General features: G+C 36.1%; 2 protein-coding genes across 2 annotated transcripts; one reads left to right on the top strand and one right to left on the bottom strand.

Moving 5' to 3' along the window:
- Positions 1 to 13,442: 13,442 nt before the first annotated feature.
- On the top strand, positions 13,443 to 14,354 carry LOC126084434 (olfactory receptor 4K15-like). Its single transcript, XM_049899011.1, has one exon. It carries the CDS (start codon positions 13,443 to 13,445, stop codon positions 14,352 to 14,354), a length of 912 nt encoding a protein of 303 aa, XP_049754968.1.
- Positions 14,355 to 20,613: 6,259 nt separating this feature from the next.
- Positions 20,614 to 21,549, bottom strand: LOC126084387 (olfactory receptor 4F15-like). The gene has a single exon (XM_049898970.1). The coding sequence runs from the start codon at positions 21,547 to 21,549 to the stop codon at positions 20,614 to 20,616; it is 936 nt and encodes a 311-aa protein (XP_049754927.1).
- Between the last annotated feature and the right edge of the window lie 2,481 nt (positions 21,550 to 24,030).

Below are 24,030 nucleotides of genomic sequence, written 5' to 3'. Positions count from 1 at the left end.
AGATATTACAAATTAACAATATTTTATTATAATTTAAAATGTGCAAATATATTTCTAGTAATACAAGCACAACAGCGAATGTTTTATTTACATATACATATGCAAATAATGTGTATATTTATGGGTGTGTGCAAACACACACCCATAAATATACATACACATACAGACATACAAGCACATATACATGTAATAGATTATTGTCATGTCAGTCAATAAGGAAATATTAACGACATTATAGTACATCTAAGGACTCAAATGCCTGTCAAAAGGTTGGTGATTTGAACCTCCCAACAGCTCCATGGGAGAAAGATGTGTCAGTCTGCTTCCATAAAGATTTACATAAAGTCTTGGAAACCCTATGGGGGCAGTTCTATTCTGTCCTATAGGGTCTCTGTGAGCCAGAATTTGACTCAATGGAAATGGTTTTGGTTTGTATACAATGGAATACAATGCAGAATTAAAATTAACGAGATATGCTATACAAATCTGGAACGATTTCCAGTTTTAGAGAAAAGCAAAAAAGTGTGTAATAAACTCAATAATATGAAACATTGTATGTGTGTGCATGTTTGAATTTAAAAATCCCCAAAAATGTACACCAAATTTTAGCAATGGTGAATCCTGTAAAGTACAATTACATGTGGCTTTCAATTTCTTATGTCTGTAATTCTGTATTCCTTAAATGGTCTAAAAGAACCTCATATTACTTTTGACTTAAAAATTGATTTGTAAAAAATGCAAAACAAGTGGTTCAAATACACAGGCAAATTCAGAATACAGTGATGTCAATACCACTCACATAAGTATTGAAGAATTGAAATAAAGCTTTAGAAATGTGTGAACAACTCTTTTCTCATAAAAATTCACGAGTCAGTTTTAGAAAATGTTCTCAGTGAGGAATTCTTCCCTGAGGTAAAACCTCATATTTGTGGGCAGTTTTTTTCCTAGTTTCATAAAAATATCTGTTTTTTCAGTTGATTGATACAAGTAAGGAAGGAGATGACAGAAAAAGAAAGAGAAGGGAGAAGAGGGAAGGGACAGACATGAGGACAGGAAGAAAATAGGAGAGAAGAGGAACAGAAACAAGCAAGAAGAACACCATAAAGGTTGCAAGAGAAGCAGTCAGAACAGCACACAGAGATTTCTGCCTTCAGAACACCTCAGCATGGCACACAAAGCCCTTGGGATCTGTCTACTGCCCACCTTCCTAGCCTGCCATCTTGCCTCTCCATGCATAAATTTCACTCAAAACCTCATGAACTACAGTCAATCCTTGTTCTCTCATGACTGTTTGTGTTTACCTTTTTGTTCTCCATGATGATTCCCAAACTTTTTCTTTGACTGATCATGTCCCATTCTAAAAATTCCACCTCATTCATCAAAGAAGTCTCCCTCTCTCTTTCAGTCTGGTTTAAACATTCCTCCTCTATACTCACATATCACACTTGCAGCTTCTAGAGATACTTAGTTCATTACGTTAGAATTAGCAATGACTAGTCTTTTTAGTCTCTTTGCAGTTTGAATCCGCAAGGTGCTCCTTGGAAACTCTATGGGGCAGTTCTACTCTGTCCTATAGGGTCGCTATGAGTCAGAATCTACTCGATGGCAGTGGTTTTTTTTTTTTTTTTAGTCTCTTTGTCTCCTCTGCTAGGTCTATGCACTTCTGGAGATCAGAGACGGCCTCTTATTCATAAATCCTGGTCCTTAGTAGGTGTTGTGAGTTTAGGAGGGAGGAGTGGTTAGATGGATGCAGGCATGCATACATATATAAATAAATGGATAATTGATGATAATGATTTCTGGTAAAGAATATTTTATTCTATATCTTGACTCTATTGAATGCTAATAGAAATGTTATAAAAATTTTCACTCTAGAACATCTGACAAGCCTGAGGCAGTCCACATTAAAATCAATTTCCAAGGTCCACTTCACTAGTCCTACTGAAATGCATTGTGATCTAGACTCAAAAATTTCCACGTGAATCAAGGCGCAATCTATGCAGATGGAGCAACACATACAACCTGAAATTAAAGTTCTATATTTCCCCCTTGGAAAGGCTGGCACCTGCAGGTGTTCAATAAATGCTAATTGAATTAGAAAACAGAAACTGAGATAAGAGAGAGAGGAAGGGAGAGAGCAAGAGGATGAGAACAAAAGAGGGCAGTTGATTTTGTAATGTTCTAGTACAGGTACTACGCATTACCTGTATAAGGAAAACAGCTGAGAATTGAAGCAAGCTACTGACTTTAATTACACCTTCCCCACTTACCTGGCCAAAAGGATCCCAGAAACTAGTATTTTCAACTATTACTGGATCTTTACTAACATGTTTCACTCTTTGATAAGGGAAAGTTAGTGCTTCTCACAACCGCTCTCCTCTAAAAAAGCCTAATAGTTCTTGGTGACCACTTGATGCCTGCTGGCCTGAGTCCCCACCAGGCCATTCATCACGGGAATCCTGCTTTTCAATTCCCATGACTTTAAGCGGGGAAAAAAATACTAAACATTGGGTTGCTGTTGTTGTTATAAAACAGAAGAAACTATTATAAAATACAACAGCTAAATATCTTGCAGGAAAATCATCATCTCCTAATGTTTGAATGTTTATAAACAGAGTATCATTTAGACAAATAACAGTAAACAAGAAATAACTATTAACACACTCATTAAATAGCCATTATTTAAAATTCTTTTGGAAGTGTATTAGTGAAATAGCCTAATTAACACTGTATTGGCTTTATCTCATTTATGTAATTAGGATATTCATTTAAAGAGATAGCAATATTAAATAAGCACCAGAAAAATTATATTGACAAAGGTCACTATGCTAAATGTCAGCATGGATATTAAAATGTACTTTTTTCATATTTTGAATCTCATGGATTTAGCCACCACACTGTACTGCCTTGCTTTTATATCATTCTGTAACATACAAACAGTAGGTCACAGGTTTATTTAGTTTAAAACCTTATAAACATTTTTTTTAAATAAATACTAGCTCATTTCTTCTTTTGAACAAAACCACGAAGTAGAAATGAAATACTCTTCCACCTTAATAAATGCAAAAATGAAGTGGTGACTCATCTGTAGTTGGTGGCAGAACACAGACTAGACCTCACCCTCCCTGGGATTCAGTCCAATGGCCTTCTTATTGGGAGACTAGCATCAGACATATTGAATGCCTGCAGTGCTTCTCAGAAAAGCAATATACACACACAGAACAAACCCCACACATCCTTGGTCACAACCATCTAACACTATTATAAGAACTCCTTTTCGACATATTGTACTAGTAAATTGGTTAAATTTCTATCAAGTTCTACATAAGACCTTGCATATTTGATCAAACTGAAGTAGTTTGTAAAAATCTTCAGTTTTTTTCATTTTTGGCATTAGTGGTTGGAGAGTAAATCTGAATAGTCATATTAACTGGTCTTTCTTGTAGGCGTATGAATATTATTCTATCACTAACATCAACATCAACATACTACTGGAAAAATCTTAAAATGGTCTTTTTGATGACGAATGCAGCACTGTTCCTCTTCAATTTATTCCTCCTAGTGTAGTAGACCCTATGATTGTCTGAGCAAAATGGCCAATACCAGTCCATTTTGGATCACTAATGCCTAAGATATTGATCTTCAAGAATTCCATTTCATTTTTGAAAATTTCCAGTTTTCTTTGTTGCATGCTTTGTACATTCCACGTTCCAATTGCTAATGAATGTTGGTAGCTATTACTTCTCATTTTGACCCATGTCACATAAGCAAATGAAGGTACCAAAAGCTTTATTCCAATCAATTTCATTTCACTCTATTTTAAGGAGGTAGCTCTTTCCTAGTCCTATTCTGAGTGCCTTCCAACCTGAGAGGCTTATCTTTCAGCACTATATCAGACAGTGTTCTGCTATTAATAATAAGATTTTTACTGGATAATTTTCTTCAGAAGTAGACTGCCAGGTCCTTCTTCCTAGTCCACGTTAGTCTGGAAGCTCTGCTGAAACCTGTCCACCATGGGTGGCCCTGCTGGTATTTGAAATTCCAGTGGCATAGCTTCCAGCATCACAGCAATTCACAAACCACCACAGTATGACAAACTTACAGACTGATAGGTCTTGAAATATACAGCTTTCAGTATTTATTATATCTCAATATAAACAAAAATCCTCACAACTGGACTAATGAAAGCAACATCATGATAAATGGGGAAAATATTGAAGTTGTCAAGGATTTCATTCTACTTGGATTAACAATCAACAGCCATGGAAGTAGCAGTCAAGAAATCAAATGACATATTGCATTAGGCAAATCTGATGCAAAAGATCTCTTAAAATCTTTAAAAGCACAGATGTCATTTTGATGACTGACATTCGCCTGATCAAAGTCATAGTATTTTCAATCATAGCATATGCATGTAAAAGCTGGACAATGCAAAAGGAAGACCAAAAAAGAATCGACACATTTGAATTATGGTGTTTGCAAAGAATATTGAATATATCATGGACTTCGAGAAGAATGAACAGATTTATCTTGGAGGAAGTACAGCCAGAATGCTCATTAGATGCAAGGAAGGGAGATTTTATCTGGTTTATGTTAGACAGGTTATCAGGGGGGACCAATCCCTGGAGAAGGACATCGCGCTTGGTGAAGTATACAGTTAGTGAAAAAAGAGGAACCCCCTGCATGAGAAGGACTGAAACAGTTACTGCTACAATGGCCTCAGACATACCCACTATTGTGAGGATGGCTCAGAGCTGGGCAATGTTTTCTTCTGTTATACATAAGGTCTCTATGAGTCGTAACTGACTTGACAGCACCTAACAACACATAAGACCTAACCTGGAGAGCTTAAAATGAATGAAAATTTGGTCTGTTAGTTATATCATTATATATATATATATATATATAAAATAATCAAAGACAAAAGGAAATCTAGACCAAGTATAATTTTGAAAAAAAAAATGTGCTAAACCAAATCATATGACTGAAAGCTTAATTCATAATGGAGTATAATATTCCTTCATTTCTCTTTGAAATTTGACTGAACCTACCAGACTCTTTGTCCAAGCTATTAAAATCGCATTGAATAGAACTGAAGGTTTAACATTTCATTTTGGACGAATTGATGGTCATTTTGCAATAGGAAAATCACGGGAAGCATTCAAGCAAAATCAAATAATTATTTGATAGACTTGCTATAGGTTTGCAATGTCCATTATTTACAATGAAACAAATTTTTCTTTAGCAGCCTAATTTAGAGTATATATCAGAGGGTAAAAAAGTAGTTTAGAAAGTATTACACAGCCGTTGATCTACAAAATGTCTTCTAAAACAAACTGATTTTAATATAATTTTATACCAGAGTTAATTTAATTAGAAGACATATAATGTGTTCATTAAAATTTTTTTTAAAAAAGCAGAAAAGTTTAACAGCTAATTAATATGTCCACCTCTTTGGTGGCATTAAATTGACTCGTTTGATTGAAGAAATTGATACGGGAACATGAAAGCAGCTCTGAACCTAACGATGACGGGCGCCTACTCGTTTAGGAGTATCAGACCTCAAGAGAACGCATAAGATCAAACATTAATAAGAATTCTATGGAGTAATGGGGAAGCTGGGTTTACACCTCAGTCATTGTTCTTTGAGTTCCCCTGCTTCTATTATTTTCATTACTCTAAGTTTCATCTGAACAATAAAGAAAATTGTATTTTTTCATATGGGATTCACAGACTTTGAAAAATCACTTCATTGAAAAGACTAACCTCTAGGAAAGCCAAACCTGAGCTTTCAAGATTTCAGGAGTTGAAAATTCTACCTGCTCAAATTACATCAACTAGTAGACTGAGTTTGGTTTTTTTGGTTTTTTAGTAGACTGAGAAAACCTTAAATTCCTATTGTAAAAGTTTCTTTGTATGATTATTTCCAAAATCTTAAAATTGAGATATAAACATGTTACTTGGAACCACTTTTGGTTTTGTTTCTTTCTTTTGTTTATATTCAAAGGTAAATTTATTCATGATAAAATAATCTTAAAAATATAAGATAGCATAAAGTGCAAATTAAAGCTCTCCTTTCTCCTACCAGCTCCTCTCCCAAGTAACCACTGTTAAATACTTTCCTCAAAAAATGCTCTTTATGTCTGGGTCTTAAAAGCCTGTGAGCAGGCATCCAGGATGCTCCACTGGTCTCACCCTTTCTGGAGCAAGGAAGGATGAAGAAAACTACAGATATGATGGAAAGAATAGTCCAAAGGACTAATGGACCACATCTACCAGTTTCCACCAGACTGAGTCCAGTAGAACTAGAAGGTGCCGGGCTACCACCACTGACTGCTCTGACAGGGATCACAATAGAGGGTCCCAGACAGAGCTAGAGAAAAATGGAGAACAAAATTCTAACTCAAAAAGAAAGACCAGACTTGCTGGCCTGACAGAGACTGGAGAAACCCTGAGATTATGACCCCTGGACACCCTGTCAGCTCAGTAATGAAATCGCTCCTGAGGTTCACCCTTCAGCCAAAGATTGGATAGGCCCATAAAACAAAACGAGACTAAAGGGGCACACCAGCACTGGGGCAGGGACTAGAAGGCAGGAGTGACAGGAAAGCTGGTAATAGGGAATGCGAGGTTGAAAAGGGAGAGTGCTGACATGTTGTGGGGTTCTTAGCCAGTGTCATAAAATAATATGTGTACTAACTGTTTAATGAGAAACTAGTTCTGTAAACCTTCATTTAAAGTACAATAAAAAAAATCAAAAATAAATAAATAAATGCTCTTTATATACTACCCTTTTTAATACAAATTGGCTCGCACTGAATATATTACAAAATATATTTTTAATCTCTCACCTAACATACTTTGTGTGTTTAGCAAAGTTTTCCTAATGCTTAGAAGAAAAGAAGACAAACAGAAAAAAGCCATCCTACAGAGACACTATATTCACAGCTGCCCTTACTTGATGAGTTATGTGGAGTTGAGCTGAGGGTATGTGGCTCTGCCCCCTCTATACTCAAGGTTATTTTAGTGTAATAGACATATTTAAATATGTCTGTATTCTTCTACATTGTTAACCATAGTCATACACTCCTACACAAAAATCCATTGCCCTCAAATGATTCTGACTGATAGCAATATTGTGTATTACAGAATTAACTGTTCTATAGGGTCCTCTTAGCTGCAGTCTTTATGGGGGATTCCTGGGTGGCACAAATGGTTAAACACTGGAACCCAGTAACCCAGTGCCGTCGAGTCGATTCCGACTCATAGTGACCCTACAGGACTACTAACCAAGAGGTTGGCAGCTCAAAGCCATTGGGAAGACACGTCTGATGACCTACTTCTGAGAGGTCACAGCCCTGACAACCCTGTGGAACAGTTCTACTCTGCACACATGGAGTCACCATGAGTCGGAATCTACAAATGACAACTAACAACACCACCACTAATCTTTATAATATCCACTCTTGAAGAGTGAAGGGTACAGTTTAAAACAAATTCTCTACTTAATAACAAAAAAGAAGGTATGTTTTAAGTAAATTTTCTCTTAATTTCTCTTCATGTATCAAAAAGTAGTCATTATATTGAATGAAAAACATTCAAGCAAATCTAGCTTTTATTTTAAATACATTGGAATTTAAAATATCCTTCTGTGTACTATGCTTGCAAAAACCAACAAACCCAGTGCCATCGAGTTGAAAACCACCAAGACCCCTCTAAATATATATATAATTACATGGAAAGGAAACTGGAACGTTACATAGCCAAATGTGAATAAATGTTATGTCTGGTTAAAAAAAGTAAGCATTAAGAGAAGGTTAATTGACACAGACTTTCTTATTTCTTTCTCAAACCTCTAAAGTATTGCAATCTTGAACAATAAAAATGAATTTATATGGTACGTTGTAAATGAAAATAAAAGTAGATTTTCATATTGCTTTGTTATTTAGAAAAATGTGAATAAATTTGTTTTTCTACTTCGTATGTTAATACTAGAACATTGCTGGAGAAAGCACAGAGATTTTTGAGACCTTAAAAAGCTTCCCTATTCTCAATTAAACCCCCCCCAAAAAACAGCAGTTCAAGGTTGGCTGTTCGGTGATTGGCATGATAGATGCGCATCCGTGGCCAGCTCATCTCCCACTGCTGGCAGCCCACTGCCCACTCACAAGAGTCACGTATCTGATTTCAGCAAGGATGGCAAATGACAGCTTAATTCTCAAATGATGTTTGCCTTGAAAACTGTTAAACAGAGAAATATTTTAAAACTGTACTTAACTTCCATCATTAGAACCTTAATCATCGAATTGATGAGGTCTCACTGTCTCTGACTTTGACAAGAGGCGTGCTATCAGGCAATGTTCTCAATCACGGCAAATTTGGGAACTAAGAGGTCCCCAAGGAACATGATCTGGGTAATTTGAAAATTCCACCCCAGAGGCTACTCTCTGCAGTGAATATATGACTCACTGACAAGGACAGTGGTCACAGCAGAAAATGGATTATTTGTTTTGCTTCAGTATGAATTTATTTCAGGCTCTAGTTACAATATGGACTAAGCTTTATCCACAGAAAAAAATCCGGTCAGATACGATATCTCTCTGGTAAGATATAGTCTATACTTGATGAATGTCTTAACTACTCCCTTATTCCCTTTTCTCTATCACATTTCAAATAATTTCACAATGTTTTGATTCAATTTTTCTACGCATACTCATAGAGATTGTTTGGAAGTGCTACAAAGCTTCCAGAAATGTTAAGAGTTTCTCTTCCAGCTACATTCTGTGATTTCTGGACTGCCTACTATACCAAGAGGAATGGCTTCCACAGATTCTCACAGCTCCTTGGATGCTGAGGATGAAGATGGCCTGATCTCATAGATTCATAATCACGAAGGACCATTGCCTTCCAAAATTAAAGGACAGCTCCAGGCACAGAAATACTACTGCAATTAACAATAACTTCCATATAGGGGAAAAAATGGTTGTTAATAATTAGGTCAGGAAGAAACCTCATAGAAAATATGGAGGGAAATCTCTCAAAAGTTGCAGCATTTGCTATATTGCCTGGAAATGACATATGTTCTTGGAACTGAGCAGAAGTAAGTTAGAAGGGTTCCATGGAAGAACTGGAGTCACTGAACAGTGGGTGTGCACCCTAGTCAGGCAGCATTCAGTTCAGAGACTTTAACATGTTACACTGAGATTCAGCCTCACAATAACAAAATCCAGTTAATGGGGTTATTGTGAAGGACAAGTTAGATCCTGCAAGTTGAAATTACTGGCACTTGAGAAGTATTCAGAGAAAGAGGCTGCTTTTCACACAACTCTGAAAAAAAAAAAAAGAAATGATCTCAAATCAATAGCCTAAACTCCTACCTTAAAAAACTGGAAAAAAGAAGAGCAAACTAAACTCAAAACTAGCAGAAGGAAGGAAACAAAGATTACACTAGAAATGAGTGAAACAGAATAGAAAAACAATAGAGAAAATCAGTAAAACCAAAAGCTGATCCTTTGGAAAGATCAACAAAATCAACAAACATTTAGCTAGCTACACAAAAATAAAAAAAAAAACAGAAAGATAGAGAAGATTCAAATGACTAGAATCAGAGATAAAAAAGAGGATATTGCTACCCATCTTACATATAAACAGAAAGGGTTATTTATAAGGGGAGACTATGATTTGTTTTTTCCTAAACTTTAATCTTCTTTGGTCAGTTCTGCTTTGAGTCATTGAGTTTACAAATACACCCTCTTGGAATATGGAGATTTACATTTTCAACCTGGGATATGCTTGTAAATTAATTTTTACAGTGTTCTAACATGGTTTAGTGGTTAAGAGCTATGGCAGCTAACCAAAAATTCTCCAGTTCAAATCCACCAGCCACTCCTGGGAAACCATATGGGGCAGTTCTACTCTACTCTACAGGGTCACTATGAGCTGGAATCAGCTCGACAGCAATGGGTTTGGTTTGGCTTTACTACAAATTATTGTACTAATAACAATTTGCCTTTTGTAATTCAAAGTTTTAGGTAAGACATGAGGTGAGGAAGTAAGCATTTACTTCTTTGCTATAACACACCTTACCCATGCTCTGTTTCTTTTAACCCTGAAGTGGTTAGGGCACACAAAAGAAAATATTCAATAAGTTCTTATTGACTTAACTAGAGAAAAAAAGCCCACCTGCAGATGGTATTTGTTCATTCAGTTCTTATTTTCAGCCCTGGAAATTTGATAGCACTGCTGAATTTGGAAAAAAAAAAAATCTTCAATTGTATACAATATTTGGAGTAACCCAAACTCAATTAGAGGAAAATTTGAAATACCAAAAGCAACAATAATGATTATTTCCAGGTACACAGAACATGTTTGGTATAGCTACTAGTCATTCCTTTTCTTATGTCAATTACCATTCATAGGACATTTATTCTTAAAAAAAAAAAAAACAAACCCACTGTCATGGAGTCAATTCCGACTCATAGCAACCCTATAGGACAGAGTAGAACTGCCTCATAGAGTTTCCAAGGAGCGCCTGGCAGATTCGAACTGCCGACCCTTTGGTTATCAGCCGTAGCACTTAACCACTACACCACCAGCATAGAGCTTTATTATTTCTTCATGATTCATTGAAAGCATATTCCTTCTCAATCAAACCAAAGTTTTCTCTAAGTCAACATTCTTCCCAGAAGTTAACTCTATTAGGCTCTCTACCTATCACCTATGTCACACTGGGCATTTGATCTTTCACTTGTTTTTTGGGGGGGGGGTTTTGTTTTTATCAGCTGTAAAATTAGTTATCATGAGTATGAAATAGTGATTAAAAGTATTTAGCATAGTTCTGGGCTATATTGAAAATTAAAAAAAAAAAAAACCTGATTCCCAACTTTAATAGAGGGTTAAGAACTTTAATCATCAGGAAATAAAAATACTGCTGGAGATAATCGTACCACTGTGTCAAAGTCCTGTAATCGAGAAATTGGAAAAAGCAAACAAAAAAAAGACACCTGGGATAAGAAAAAAAGAGGAGAGCAAGAAGGAAAAGAATAAAAATCTATTGTCCCAATTGAGACAATTTTTAGATTTTTTAAAGATTTTGTTTAAATAGCAAAAATCAGAAGACTAGAGACAAAATTCATGTTTTTTCTAATTATGTCCGTAAGAGATCTAGTTTGCATATGTCATTTATTCTGATATGTCAAAAGAAAGTCTTCTTCCAACGATTGTTGGGGAAACAATACATGTCAACAATCAGGGCGTCTCAGGCTGAGGTAAATGAGACTGAGTGGAAATAGCTTCCAATGAAGATGCTGCAAATGCCAATTCCGAAAACGTGCACTCAGATTCTGGTGTCCCAAGGACCTTCTCATTTGTAACACCAAATTCTTTTTCTCGATTACTTGATAGGTAGCCCCTTTCCAGAATTCATCAGAGACTGATTCATTTTAGCCCATGCAGAGATTTCCAAATTTTAATTCCTTTGAAGTCATGTATCTTGCTTTGAATCAGAAATTTAACATCCGATCATGTATTCTATGGCCCTAGGCCCTGGTTGAGCAGTGGTTAAGCACTTGCCTGTTAACTGAAAGGCTGGCAGTTCAAACTCACTAGCGCCTAGGAGAAAAGACCTGGCAATCTGGCCACATAAAGATCTAAGCTTAGGAAATCCTATAGGGCAGTTCTAGTCTGTTCTATAGGGTCACTGTGAGTCTGAATTGACTCAGTGGCAAACAACAACAGTGTATGTCTGGCAAAAAAAGATTCTAAACACATTTTAGAGAGCTCTGTACAAAACACTAAATGTCAGGATTCCCTAAGCCTGCAGTGCAACCTCAGACTTTTTGAGTAAATTTTCAAAAGTTAATTAAGCACTAAGTCTTATGATCAGAGAACTTCTCTTCATAGTTGCTCATGACTTATTCTTACTTCATGCCTGTAACATTCTTTCACTGAGTGTTAGCTACTTTGTCCTTCATTAGTTTACCTGTCTTCGGTATTTAGTTAGTTATGTTTGTTGGTGAAAAAATTCTGTGATTTTGCCAAGACCAGTTAATGTGTCCATTCTTTGCTAATTTATTCATTTATTTAGTAATTAATGAAACATCATTGTTGCATGTTTCACAACCCCTAAAATGAGCTTAGACAATGTGCTACATATCATTCCAACATTTCAAATTTATATATAGGAACTGTTTTTTACCTGAAAAAAAAAACTGTTTTCTACCTGAGAGCTGTAAATTATAAAATGTCCTTTTTGAAAAAAAAAGAAATTTAGTGCAGCTCATGCCCACAATATTGAATTGATCACAATTTTTGTTCATAAAGTACCCTCTCATCACTTTTTCTTGTCCTTTGTGTGGTTACTTATTCATTGATATTTGTTTTATTTTCAATAGTAAAGCTACACCTATGAAAAACTGACCAAGTACAATAACAAAACAATTGATGACGCCATATGCCTGCTTATGTGCTTGTCATTATGTTTAGCCTTAGCCTCCCCTTTTCTGGAATTACCTATATCCTGCATCTTGTCTTTTTCATTCCCTACACAGATTTTGGAAACCCTGGTAGCATAGTGGTTAACTGCTACAGCTGTTAGCCAAGAGGTTGGCAGTTCAAATCCACCAGGCACTCCTTGGAAACTCTATGGGGCAGTTCTACTCCGTCCTATAGGGTCACTGTGACTTGGAATCGACTCAGTGGCAGTGGGTTTGGTGTTTTTGTTTGTATAGTTTTTATCATTTATACAAAATATGTGGTTATTTTTTCACTGCCCTTCATTTTACAAACAGTTATTTTGAGTGAATTCATTTTGGACTTCTTTACTTTCCTTCATTATCGTATTCATCTGTATCATTTGATGTAGCTGTGTATCATTTGTTGTGATCCTGAAGAATATAGTAGTAGTAGTAGTAATATACCAAAGCTGATTCATAATCCATTCGTATCTTGTCCTATCAGTAGACATGCAGTTTAATTTCTCTTCATGTTCATATACAAAAGTTCACCTTGAGTATGTATATAAGGTAGAATTGTTGGATAATAAAAAATATAGGATGTGTAAATGCTGAACTTTACAAGATAAGGCCAGACTGTTTTTCAAAGTGATTATACCAGAATACACTTCTATCAGCAATGTATAAGAAATCCTCTGGATTCATATACTGTTTACTGAGAAAATCAAACTTCATGTCTGTATTTTCAGATGAAGGTCCTAGGTTGTGCAAACACCTTGCACTCAACTGCTAACATAAAAGTTGATGGTTTAAACCCACCGGTGGTCCACAGGAGAAAAGGTCTGGCAATTGCTTCCCTAAAGATTATAGCCAAAAAAAAAACCCTGTGGGGCAATTCTACTCTGTCACACACGGGACTGCCATGAATAGGAATCAACTCAACGGTAACTGACTAAAAGCTTCAGATAACTTTAAAACAAACTGGACTAAATGGAAGCAGTAAACCAGTCCACAGGGTCTGAATTTATTATTCTTGGACTTTGTGATTCACGGGAGCTCCAGGCCTTTCTCCTAGTGATATTTTCTTCACTTTATTTGATCACTATTTTAGGCAACATCTTCATTGTGCTCTTAATCATTGCTGACCTTCATCTTCACTCCCCCATGTACTTTCTCTTGGCCAATCTCTCTTTCATTGACTTCTGCATTTCCTCAGTCACTACACCTAAATTGATCACAGACTTTCTCAAGGAAAAAAAGACCATTTCCTTTGGAGGCTGCATGTGCCAGATTTTCTTTGGACATTTTTTTGGAGGTGGTGAGATGGTGCTGCTTGTGTCAATGGCCTATGACCGTTACGTGGCCATCTGCAAGCCACTCCATTACTCCAGCATCATGAACAGACAAATGTGCATTGGGTTAGTGATGACATCATGGATCATTGGCTTTGTGCATTCCATAAGCCAGCTAGCTATGATCGTAAAGCCGCCTTTCTGTGGCCCTTGGGAATTGGATAGCTTTTTCTGTGATATTCCGTTGGTGATGAAGCTAGCCTGCGTGGACACCTATACTCTGGAAATGTTGATAAATGCTGACAGTGGAGTACTGGCGACCATCTGCTTCATCCTGTTGCTGATCTCCTACTCTTATATTCTGTTTACTGTCTGCCTTTTCTCTAAAGATGGGGCATCCAAGGCTCTCTCCACCTGCACGGCTCACATCACTGCGGTGGTGTTATTTTTTGGGCCCTGCATCTTTGTTTATCTGTGGCCACTCAGCATCACGTGGGTGGACAAGTTTCTTGCCGTATTTTATGCAGTTATCACACCTCTCCTGAATCCAGCTATTTATACTCTAAGAAACAAAGAGATTAAAAATGCCATGAAGAGAGTACAATATTAGCATACGGTATTCAGTGGGTATTTCAGGGTCTCATACTATCAGAATGTTTACTGTAAGTTCCATAAATTAGTCACACCTGTCCTGTTACTCTGAACCTGGAAGCATTCCCCAACTCACATATGGGAGACATGTGTATATCCAAATGTATGGTTTGTGTCAATTCTATTCCATTCCACTATCAATTATTAATGATTGAATGCAAAATGATTTCCCGTCTAGGAAATTTAGACAGTCTTTACAATTATGATTTTGGCTGTGCTCAAAAGTGATTTGAAATAAATAACAATACTCATGATACCTCTGCTAATGCAACCACCACATCTTGAAATATTTATTATGTTAAGGATTTCTCTGAGTCAAGCATATCACATACAGCTTCTCTTTTATATTTTTAATAAGCCAGAGAAGTGAATATTGCTATTTTACTTTTATAAATGGATGAACTTGTCTTCCAGTTAGTTAGCACACTAGCTGACTTGTCTACAGAGACAGTTGTAAATTGTTAAGCATTCTTCACCACATTCAGAAAAAAAAAAAAAAGATAATCATAATCTGGAGAGAAAGTTGTTACCCACAGCTTTGTGCTCGGCCATTTGTGAAATAGTATGATTTTCTTTAGAAGTCAAACATTAAAAACAAAGATAGAAGTATTAACAACTTTGGACAATTTCCTTCTCTTTCTAACAGTAAATACATAAGTAATTTCATTACAAAAGAGAAAAGAAGGACAAGAGTGTTATTAAGTTCAGGCAAGAAAGCCTAATCCTAAAGGAACAAAAAAAAAAAAAATTTTTTTTTTTTTAACTGCCCATTAATTCACTGCTCTGCTCAGATACACTGCCAGCACTAAATTATGTGAAAAGTTTTGATTTTCCTTTACCACACATAACAAAATGTTCTCCTTTTTAGGAATTTACCCTACTCTATGTCTCAAAGGAGTCCCTGGGTGATATTAACGGTTAAGCACTTGGCTACTAACCAAATGGTTGGTGGTTCAAATCCTCCCAGAGACATCTCAATAAAGTGCTGGTGATCTATTTCCAAAAGATCACAGCCATTGAAAACCTTTTGGAGGGCAGCTCTACCCTGACACACGTGGGGTTGCCATGAGTCAGAATAAAATCAACAGCAACTTTGTTTTTTTCTTATGCTGCAAAAAAGTATACAAAAATTCCTTATCTTAAACCTATAGAGCCAGATGCGATTAAAACTTCACATTTTAAAAAAGGTAACAGGGTCCTGTATATTTTGTGACACTTCCAATAGTCTGAGGCATGAGCCCTTAATTAAAATTGTTACTATTCCTGTAGTAAAATATATAAATATTCACACTTGAATGCAATGAATAATCATGAATAGCTGCCCATCAGTTCAGGTCAGTGTAGGTTGTGCAACCATATTAAACTACAAATAAAGATATTTTATTTTTCAGGGCTGTTTGAATTTCAAAACTATGGAAAGATGTAATATTAAATTAAACATGCATTAGAGCATGTGAAGAAACATGTTTCAATTTTAGAATGTAGGTGGTGGTAGGCCTACCACAGCTGGGGCCAGGATATGCTCTCTGCCCCATGTGGGCCTTGGGACGTTAAGTGGACTGCACAGACCTACGGGAATCTGTTCTCTGGGCCACACACAAAGAAGTGTTGAATACAGTGAAAGTACTACATCTTCGCAATATCTGAATTTCTGTTTCTTCCATAAACCCAAGACAGCTACTACTTTCTGGAATTAGGATTCTAATACCTAAAAAAACAAACAAACAAAAAACCTACTCTAGCAAAAAAGACAGTTATTGTCTTTATGACACTAATGAAACAATAAATCTATCCATTCTGAACACATAAATATGAGGGTTCCAAGTGAGCTCAGGTAAGAAAAGTCTGAGCAAAAATTGAGGGCATCAGCTCATCATGTATTCACGCCCATCACACTCATCACAAGTAAAGTTGTAAATCGCAAGATATGGAATTTGTAATCCACAGGTAATCTAGGTCAGTGGTTCTCAGACATTTTGGCTTCAGGAGAACCTTACACTCTTAGAAACGATTGAGGACACCAAAGATCTTCTGTTCATGTAGGCTGTAACTATCAATATTTATAATTTTATAAATTAAAAATGAAAAAAGTTATAATACTTATTCAGTAACTCATGTAAATATAGCAATCATAAATTCATTGCATGTAAACATAATAAATATCTTTTATAAAAAACTATATTTTACAAAAATAATGAAGTGAGAATGACATTGCTTTACTTTTTTGTAATTTTTTTTTTTTAACATATGGCTTAATAGAAGAAGTTAAATTCTCTTATCTGCCTCTGAATTAAATTGGCTGTTATATGTTGCTGTGATGGAAATATATGAAGATCTTCTGACTTACACAGTTACACAGTTGGATAAAGGGGAAATATCTTCATTTCAGTGCAGAAGAAATGTGAGTAAAACTGCAGGTGTGTTTTAGCACAAATCAAGGCAGTGTGGCATCAAGCTGTATTAGTTTTCATGCTATTGCTTACCACCATGCCTTCACAGTAAAAACAAACAAATAACAACAACAACAACAAAAAAAAAAACTTTAAAGAAATCCTTTTGACAAATATTATAGCACCAAAATATATTGTTAATGTCATTGTGACTATTGTCTTAAACAGTTTTATTCTTTTATATTTATTACTTCTGGTGATTTTGAATTACTTCCTTACTGCTTACTGGAATAAATATTGTAGCCTGATTAAATTTCCCTTGAATTTCCTCTAGTAACAATTCTCTTAGTTGTTGTTTATTTGAAAATGACTTTATATTTGAATTACATTGTTTTGGTGGCAAATTTTTCTCAACACTTTATAATGTTATTCCATTGTCTTCTGGTGTTCAATTTCCTGTTGAATAGTCAGTCATCAGTCATATAGCTGTTTCTTTGAAAATATTTCTCTTTTGTGGCTGGTTAATGCACATTCCTTTTGTCTTTCATTTTCATAAAAAGGTCTATGGGCCTATGCTGTTGTTTTCTATTTATCCATTTTATTGTTCACTGCACTTCTTGAATCTTGGATTGATGATTTTGATCAATTTTAGAAAATCTTCAACTACTGTTCTTCAAATACTACTTCTCGTTCTCTTCCTCCTTTCATTCTAGGGTTCATTTACACATGTCTTAGAGCATTTCATTTTTCCCACCTGCCTCTTACATTCTGTTCTACTTCCTTTTAAATTTCTTTTGTATCTGTGTTTCAGTTATGATCATTTCTGTTGGCCAGTCTTTGGAGTCCACTGATTCTTTCTTCTGCTGTGCCAATTTGGCTTTTAAGCCTAAACTAAATTTATAATTTCATATTTTTAGTACCAAAATGTCACTTAGTTTTTTCTTAGATATTCCATTTTTCTATTGAAATTCATCATCTTTTCACCCATTTTTTAAACTTTTCTTCTTAATATCTTTTTAAAATGTATAATGGTTATTTAAAAAATTTGTCTGCTAATTTCACAATTGAATCATCTGTGGTATGCTTCTATTAACTATTTTCCTTTTAATTCTGAGTCACAAATTCCTGTTTCTTATCATATATCATAATTACTTTATGAATATTTCACATTTTATATTCAAGATCATAAAGCTCTAATCTATTTCTTCAGAAATCGTTTACTCTTTCCTCTGTTAGGCATGGAGGGCTGAGATGGACCGCCTTAACCCAATCAGGGACTGGGCTGACTGAGTCTGGACTGTAGTTTCATAAGACTCACTCTATTCTGATTTGTTCCTGTCCGTTAGTTATGTTCTTGCCAGGTTTTCATTGTGACCCTGATGGGTCTCCTTCTCCACAGCCTGTGAGATTTCAGGGGATTTAGTTTTGTTCTTCTGAATTTCTGAGTTTATAACTGTAGACTTCTTCCATTTCCCCTAACTTCAAAAAACAGCAAATTATTCAAGCAGAAAACTGGCTTTATGTTGTCCTTTTTAATTTAATGCAGCAATAAGAATCCAATTATGAATACTATTATTAAGCAAAAAAAAATCACGAAAAGAAAAAACATAAACTATCACTGAATGTATAATCCAGAAATAATTTTGGATAGCAGATATTCAGGCCCAAGTGTACTCTCAAATTTAGCACAGAATTAAGTTCAATTTTCTATTTATTGAAGCCAAACATAAATTACATCAATTTCACTACTGATGAGATATTATCACATACATCAAATAACCATATAATAAAGTCTTGCAACTCATGTCCTGAGCAACAGAAGGGTTATACATGTTATACAAGAAAAAAAAAAAGCCAAAAACAGTGAAAACAAGTCAGCAAATAATCTGTGCAGCACAGTTATTGAATAATAATAACACCAGCCATGAAATTATAAGATCAACATCTATTTGACCCCAGGTTCAAAACATATTCATTGACTGAGTCATAAAAATTGTCAAAATTTCAAAAACTGTGAAACATGCAATATAAAAATATGGATATATAGTATATATAAATATAGATAGATGCAGATATAGATATTAACCCACTCTAGATGAACTGGATAGAGAGCTTTACTCAATTGGAATTGAGACACCCAAGAGTGAGGGCAGTCAAAGGCCAAATCACTGATACCTGCAATCTCTGAGGTTCTGCCTCTTGTTTCCTCACCTATCATATGTCTTGTTTCCTAACTTACCATATGTTACACTTCTCTATCCATCTTGTGTTTACACCCCTTCTCTCAATCTCTTCTTCCTCCCTTGGGCTTTAAATCTCTCTCACACACTTTTTCTCTTCCATACAAAATATAAGTATTCATACACTGCATTTAAATATAAGCATAGATATGTATTTCATAGGGCCTATAAAATTTTGACTGTTTTATCTGTAAGTTAATAAATTTGAATCTAGGCTATCTAATACCTGAGGCCATACTTTCAGCATTCCCAAGGCTATACTCTATGCTTTTCCATCAAGTTCCCATAAACATTTATCAGGATTGTCACCCAATTGCCAACTTTCCAAATAGAGAGTTAAGGTGAAATACAACATGACCTAATAATCAACCATCTATTCTGAATATTAAAAATGATGAAATTAGATTTAAAAATAGTTAAGCTTACAATAGTTTGTCTTTAACAATGAATAATTCAGGGCATTTTTCAAACTAAGTAATCAGGCAATGAACATAAAATTAAAACAACATGGAGCATAGGTTACATTGTTTCAGAGGAATAAATGTGATGGGAGTAAATTTATCTTTTTATATGAGGAAATTTTGTAATCCATATTGTTGTTGTTAGGTGCTGTCAGGTTGGTTCAAACCCATAGTGACCATATGTACAACAGAAGAAAACACTACCTAGCTCTGCACTGTCCTCACAATCCTTGCTATGTTTGAACCCACTGAGGCAGTCACTGTGTGAATCCATCTTGTCAAGAGTCTTCCTCTCTTTTGCTGACCCTATACTTTACCAAACTTGATATCCTTCTTCAGAGAATGGTCTATCCTGATAACATGTCCAAAGTATATGAGATGAAGCCTTGCCATCCTTGCTTTTTAAGGAGCATTCTGGCTGTATTTCTTCCAAGACAGTCACTCTTCTGGCAGTCCATGGTATATTCAATATTCTTTGGCAGCACTATAATTCAAATATGCCAATTTTTCTATGGTCTTCTTTACTCATTATCCAGCTTTTGCATCTATATGAGACTTGCGTCAGGTGCACCCTAGTCCTCAAAGTGACATCTTTGCATTTTAACATATTATAGAAGTCTTTAGCAGCAGCTTTACCCAATGCAATACATCACTTGATTTCTTGACTTCTGCTTCCATGGCAGTTGATTGTGGATCCAAGTAAAATGAATTCCTTTGCAACTTCAATAAATAGAGGGAAATAGCAAAAACCTTTAGTTGTTTTGATATCAGTGTAACTATGGTCCGGATTTTTAAAAACTTTTCAGTATTAACCATGAACAATTAAAAATGTATGCCACACAAAAATGATATGTGCCTTCAGTATTTAAAAGTCCTGAAATACATAAAAATAGCCCAATAAATGAGCAATTAAATGTGTAATTAAATAAATCATTAACTTTGGGTAAAACAGTCTGAGATATTTCCCTCCTGAATTTAGAACAAGTAACATACATGGTTGAATATGATGGTCTATACAACAAACACTTGGACTATCAGGTAAGTTTCTAATTTTGTACAATTATTTAAGCATATGTGTTACTTGAAGTGATTTGAAAATACACAAAACAACTTGTACCCTCCTTTACTTAGATGCTTCTCAAATTCAGTAATTGACTACTCAGTCTCCTCATTGCCATCTTCATGTCTTTGTTTCTCAATGTGTAGATGGCAGGATTTAAGATAGGTGTAACCAAAAAGTCTGAAACGGCAACAAATTTATCCACTGGTACAGTGGGAAATGGCCACACATAGATAAAGATGGATGGTCCAAAGAACAAAACCACCACAGTGACATGAGCTGACAAAGTAGAGAGGGCCTTGGACAAGTCATTTGAAGAGTGTTTCCATACAGTGACCAAGATGAAGATGTAGGAGAAAATCAACAAGAAGAAGGTTCCCATGGAAATGAACCCACTGTTGGCAGTAACAACGAACTCCATTTTGAAAGTGTCTGTGCAGGAAAGTTTGATAAACCAAGGTAGATCACAGTAAAAGCTGTCTATCTCATTAGGGCCACAAAAATGCAAATGAACAACAAATGCTAGCTGAACCACAGAGTGAATGACACCAATAATCCAAGCACCAACCAGAAGCCAAATGCACATCCGTGGACTCATGATGGTCAGGTAGTGAAGGGGCTTACATATGGCCACATATCTGTCAAAGGCCATAGCTGTGAGCAGCACCATCTCAGATCCACCCAGGACATGAAGCATAAAAATCTGGAAGACACATCCCTGGAATGATATGGTGTTTTGCCCAGAGTACAGGTCAGATATCATCTTAGGGACCGTTAATGTAGAAAGACACAGATCAATAAATGAGAGATTGGCTAACAGAAGGTACATAGGGGAATGTAAATGAAGGTCAAATATCACTATAAACACAACCAGGAGATTTCCAAGCACAATTGATATATATAAAATGGTAGAGCAGGAAAGAAGAAAATGCTGCATTGGCCTAGAGGTAGAAAGTCCCAGGAACACAAATTCAGACACTACGGAATAATTTGTTATATTCATCGACTTGCCTGTGTTATCTAAAAAAAAAAGAACCAGAGATAGTGAAAGAATCAGATGGCATTTCATTTGAAACTCTAGTATTAAACAAACATTTTCACCAACAGCCACAAAAGTCCTTCTGAAAAAAAATAAAAATACGTTAGTTTATTCATTTAACAAATATTAATTCAACAGCTACCATGAACACCTCCCATAAACCAAGCATTATGTTACATTCTGGGATAAAACATAGACCCTGCCTTGAAGTAGTTTGCTGTTTACTAGTGAAGCTAGACATTAAGCAACTAATCATGTAAGTATACGATTATAATGGTGATAATTGGTTTTAATGGAGATAAATCATGTGAAGAAAAGAACAAGTGCCATAAGAACAATGAGAGCTCATAACAATGCTATCTGTTCTGATCTAAAAGATGACATCTGTGTTAAGAGCTAAATGATGAACAGAAGTTAACCAGGTAAGAAAGACTAGTAAGAGTGATCTAGGTAAAGGAAAAGTCAGAAGCATGAAAAAATGGATCAATTTGAAATAAATAAAAGGTCAGTAAGTTTCAGGGCAAGAAGAACCTTATAGTATGTGTTAAGGATTTGGTCTATATGTTAGAAGTGAAAAAAGCCATTGAGGCAGAACAGTGAAATAATCATATTTGTTCTTTAAGAAACTTACAGTAGCTGCCTTCATGGTACAATGGTTAAACCCTCAGTTGCTGACTGAAAAAGATTGGGAATTTCAACCCACCAGCAGCTGTGTGTGAGAAAAGACATGGTGATCTGCTCCCTTAAAGATTACAGCCTATGGAACATGGTGGAGTAGTCAGATACTTCATAATGCCCCTCTTACAACAAAGACCCAAGAAAACAAGTGAATTGGATATAGATGACAATTTTGGAACTCTGAGCATCAAAGACAAGGCCAAAGAATAAAACCGAGTGCCAAGTGGAAGGAGAGACAGTATAAAAACAGTGGATACAGAGAAATACAGATTGCCAGGGCCTTGCTAGCTAAACCTGTGCAGCATGGCCATATTGAGACAAAGCAAGTAGTGTTCCCAGCCAAACTCCTCTAACCTGGTACAGCCAAGCAGAGAGACTCTGCTCACACATTCAGAGCCAGGCAGGAGTGCTTCCTGCCCTGCAAAATTTAAGTGCACACACCCCACTCACCACGACCAGCTCTGTCCCCTGTGCCAGAGGCCCATGGGTCTGTGAAACTCCCACCCTCCTTGCCTATGCCCCTTCCCCACATGTGATAGCAGCCCAGTGACACCCACCACCACCCAGCCATCTAAGCCAGGAGCTCATGGACAGGAGGAGACCACCCCTTCACTCAAACGCTTGCACTGAGGGCCCATGGACCAACAACATCTCCTATCCCCTTCAGCCACCCCAACTGGGGGCTTGATGATGAATAGTTCCTCCCACTCCCTTTGGTCACCTACACCAGGGGTTTGAGGGCTGGCAGTAGCTCCCACCTATGCTGGGGATTTCAGGGCTGGTAGTGCCCCCTAATCCCTCCAGCCACTCATGCCAGGGGTCTGAGGGCCAGCAGCGCCTTCTGCTCTATCCAGCCATCCAGGCTGGGAACCTGAGGGCTGGTGGTGCAATGGAGTGACATTTATGGAACCTTAAAAGAAAAAAAAAAAAAATTGCCAGCAAAGAATTATATACCCAGCAAAATTGTCATACGGTGGTGAAATTAGGACATTCTCAGATAAACAGAAATAAAGGGAATTTGTAGAACCCAGATGAAACTTAACAAGAAATATTAAATAAAGTCCATCAGATAGAGAATCAACAACATCAGACAACAACCTGAGATCAGGACACAGGACAATATTAGCCAGAAACCAACACAGATAAAGAATTCTCAAAAAGAAAACAAAGTTAAAAGAAAGAAAATGCGGAATGAGAGATGTCACTCTGTAAATGATGACAACTATAAAACAAAAGAAAAAAGGGGAAAAATGGTGCAGTTAAAGAATTTTCACATGAAGAAGTTAAGGCAATATCAGGAAATAAAAGAATAGCTTAAACTTAGGAAGGAAAAGGTTAATTTCAAGGTAACCACAAAGAGAGTTAACAAACGTACTAATCAAATAAAAGACAAGAAAAAAAAAACTCAGTAAACACAAAAGTAAGAATGAGAAAAATGAAAAGAAAATCCACAAACAAAAAGTACTTAGCACAGAAAATTAAGCAGGAAAAAGAAACATCAACACCACACATACACATACAAACCAAAACAAAACCAAACCCTCTGCCATAGAGTCGATTCCGACTCATAGCTACCCTATAGGACAGAGTGGAACTGCCCCATAGAGTTTCCAAGAAGCGCCTGGTGGAGTTGAACTGCCGACCTCTTGGTTAGCAGTCATAGCACTTAGCCACTATGCCACCAGGGTTTCCACCACACATACACACACAAAAAAAATCAGCAAAATGACAACAGTATACTCATGCCTATCAATAATCGCACTGAAT

The sequence above is a fragment of the Elephas maximus genome, chromosome 10 (assembly GCF_024166365.1).
Source record: "Elephas maximus indicus isolate mEleMax1 chromosome 10, mEleMax1 primary haplotype, whole genome shotgun sequence".
Classification (NCBI taxonomy): domain Eukaryota; kingdom Metazoa; phylum Chordata; class Mammalia; order Proboscidea; family Elephantidae; genus Elephas; species Elephas maximus.
This window is presented reverse-complemented; position numbering and strand designations above follow the sequence as displayed.

Coding starts and splice junctions, on each gene's coding strand:
- LOC126084434 (XM_049899011.1), top strand. CDS start 13,443: ATGGAAGCAGTAAACCAGTCCACAGGGTCTGAATTTATTATTCTTGGA.
- LOC126084387 (XM_049898970.1), bottom strand. CDS start 21,549: ATGAATATAACAAATTATTCCGTAGTGTCTGAATTTGTGTTCCTGGGA.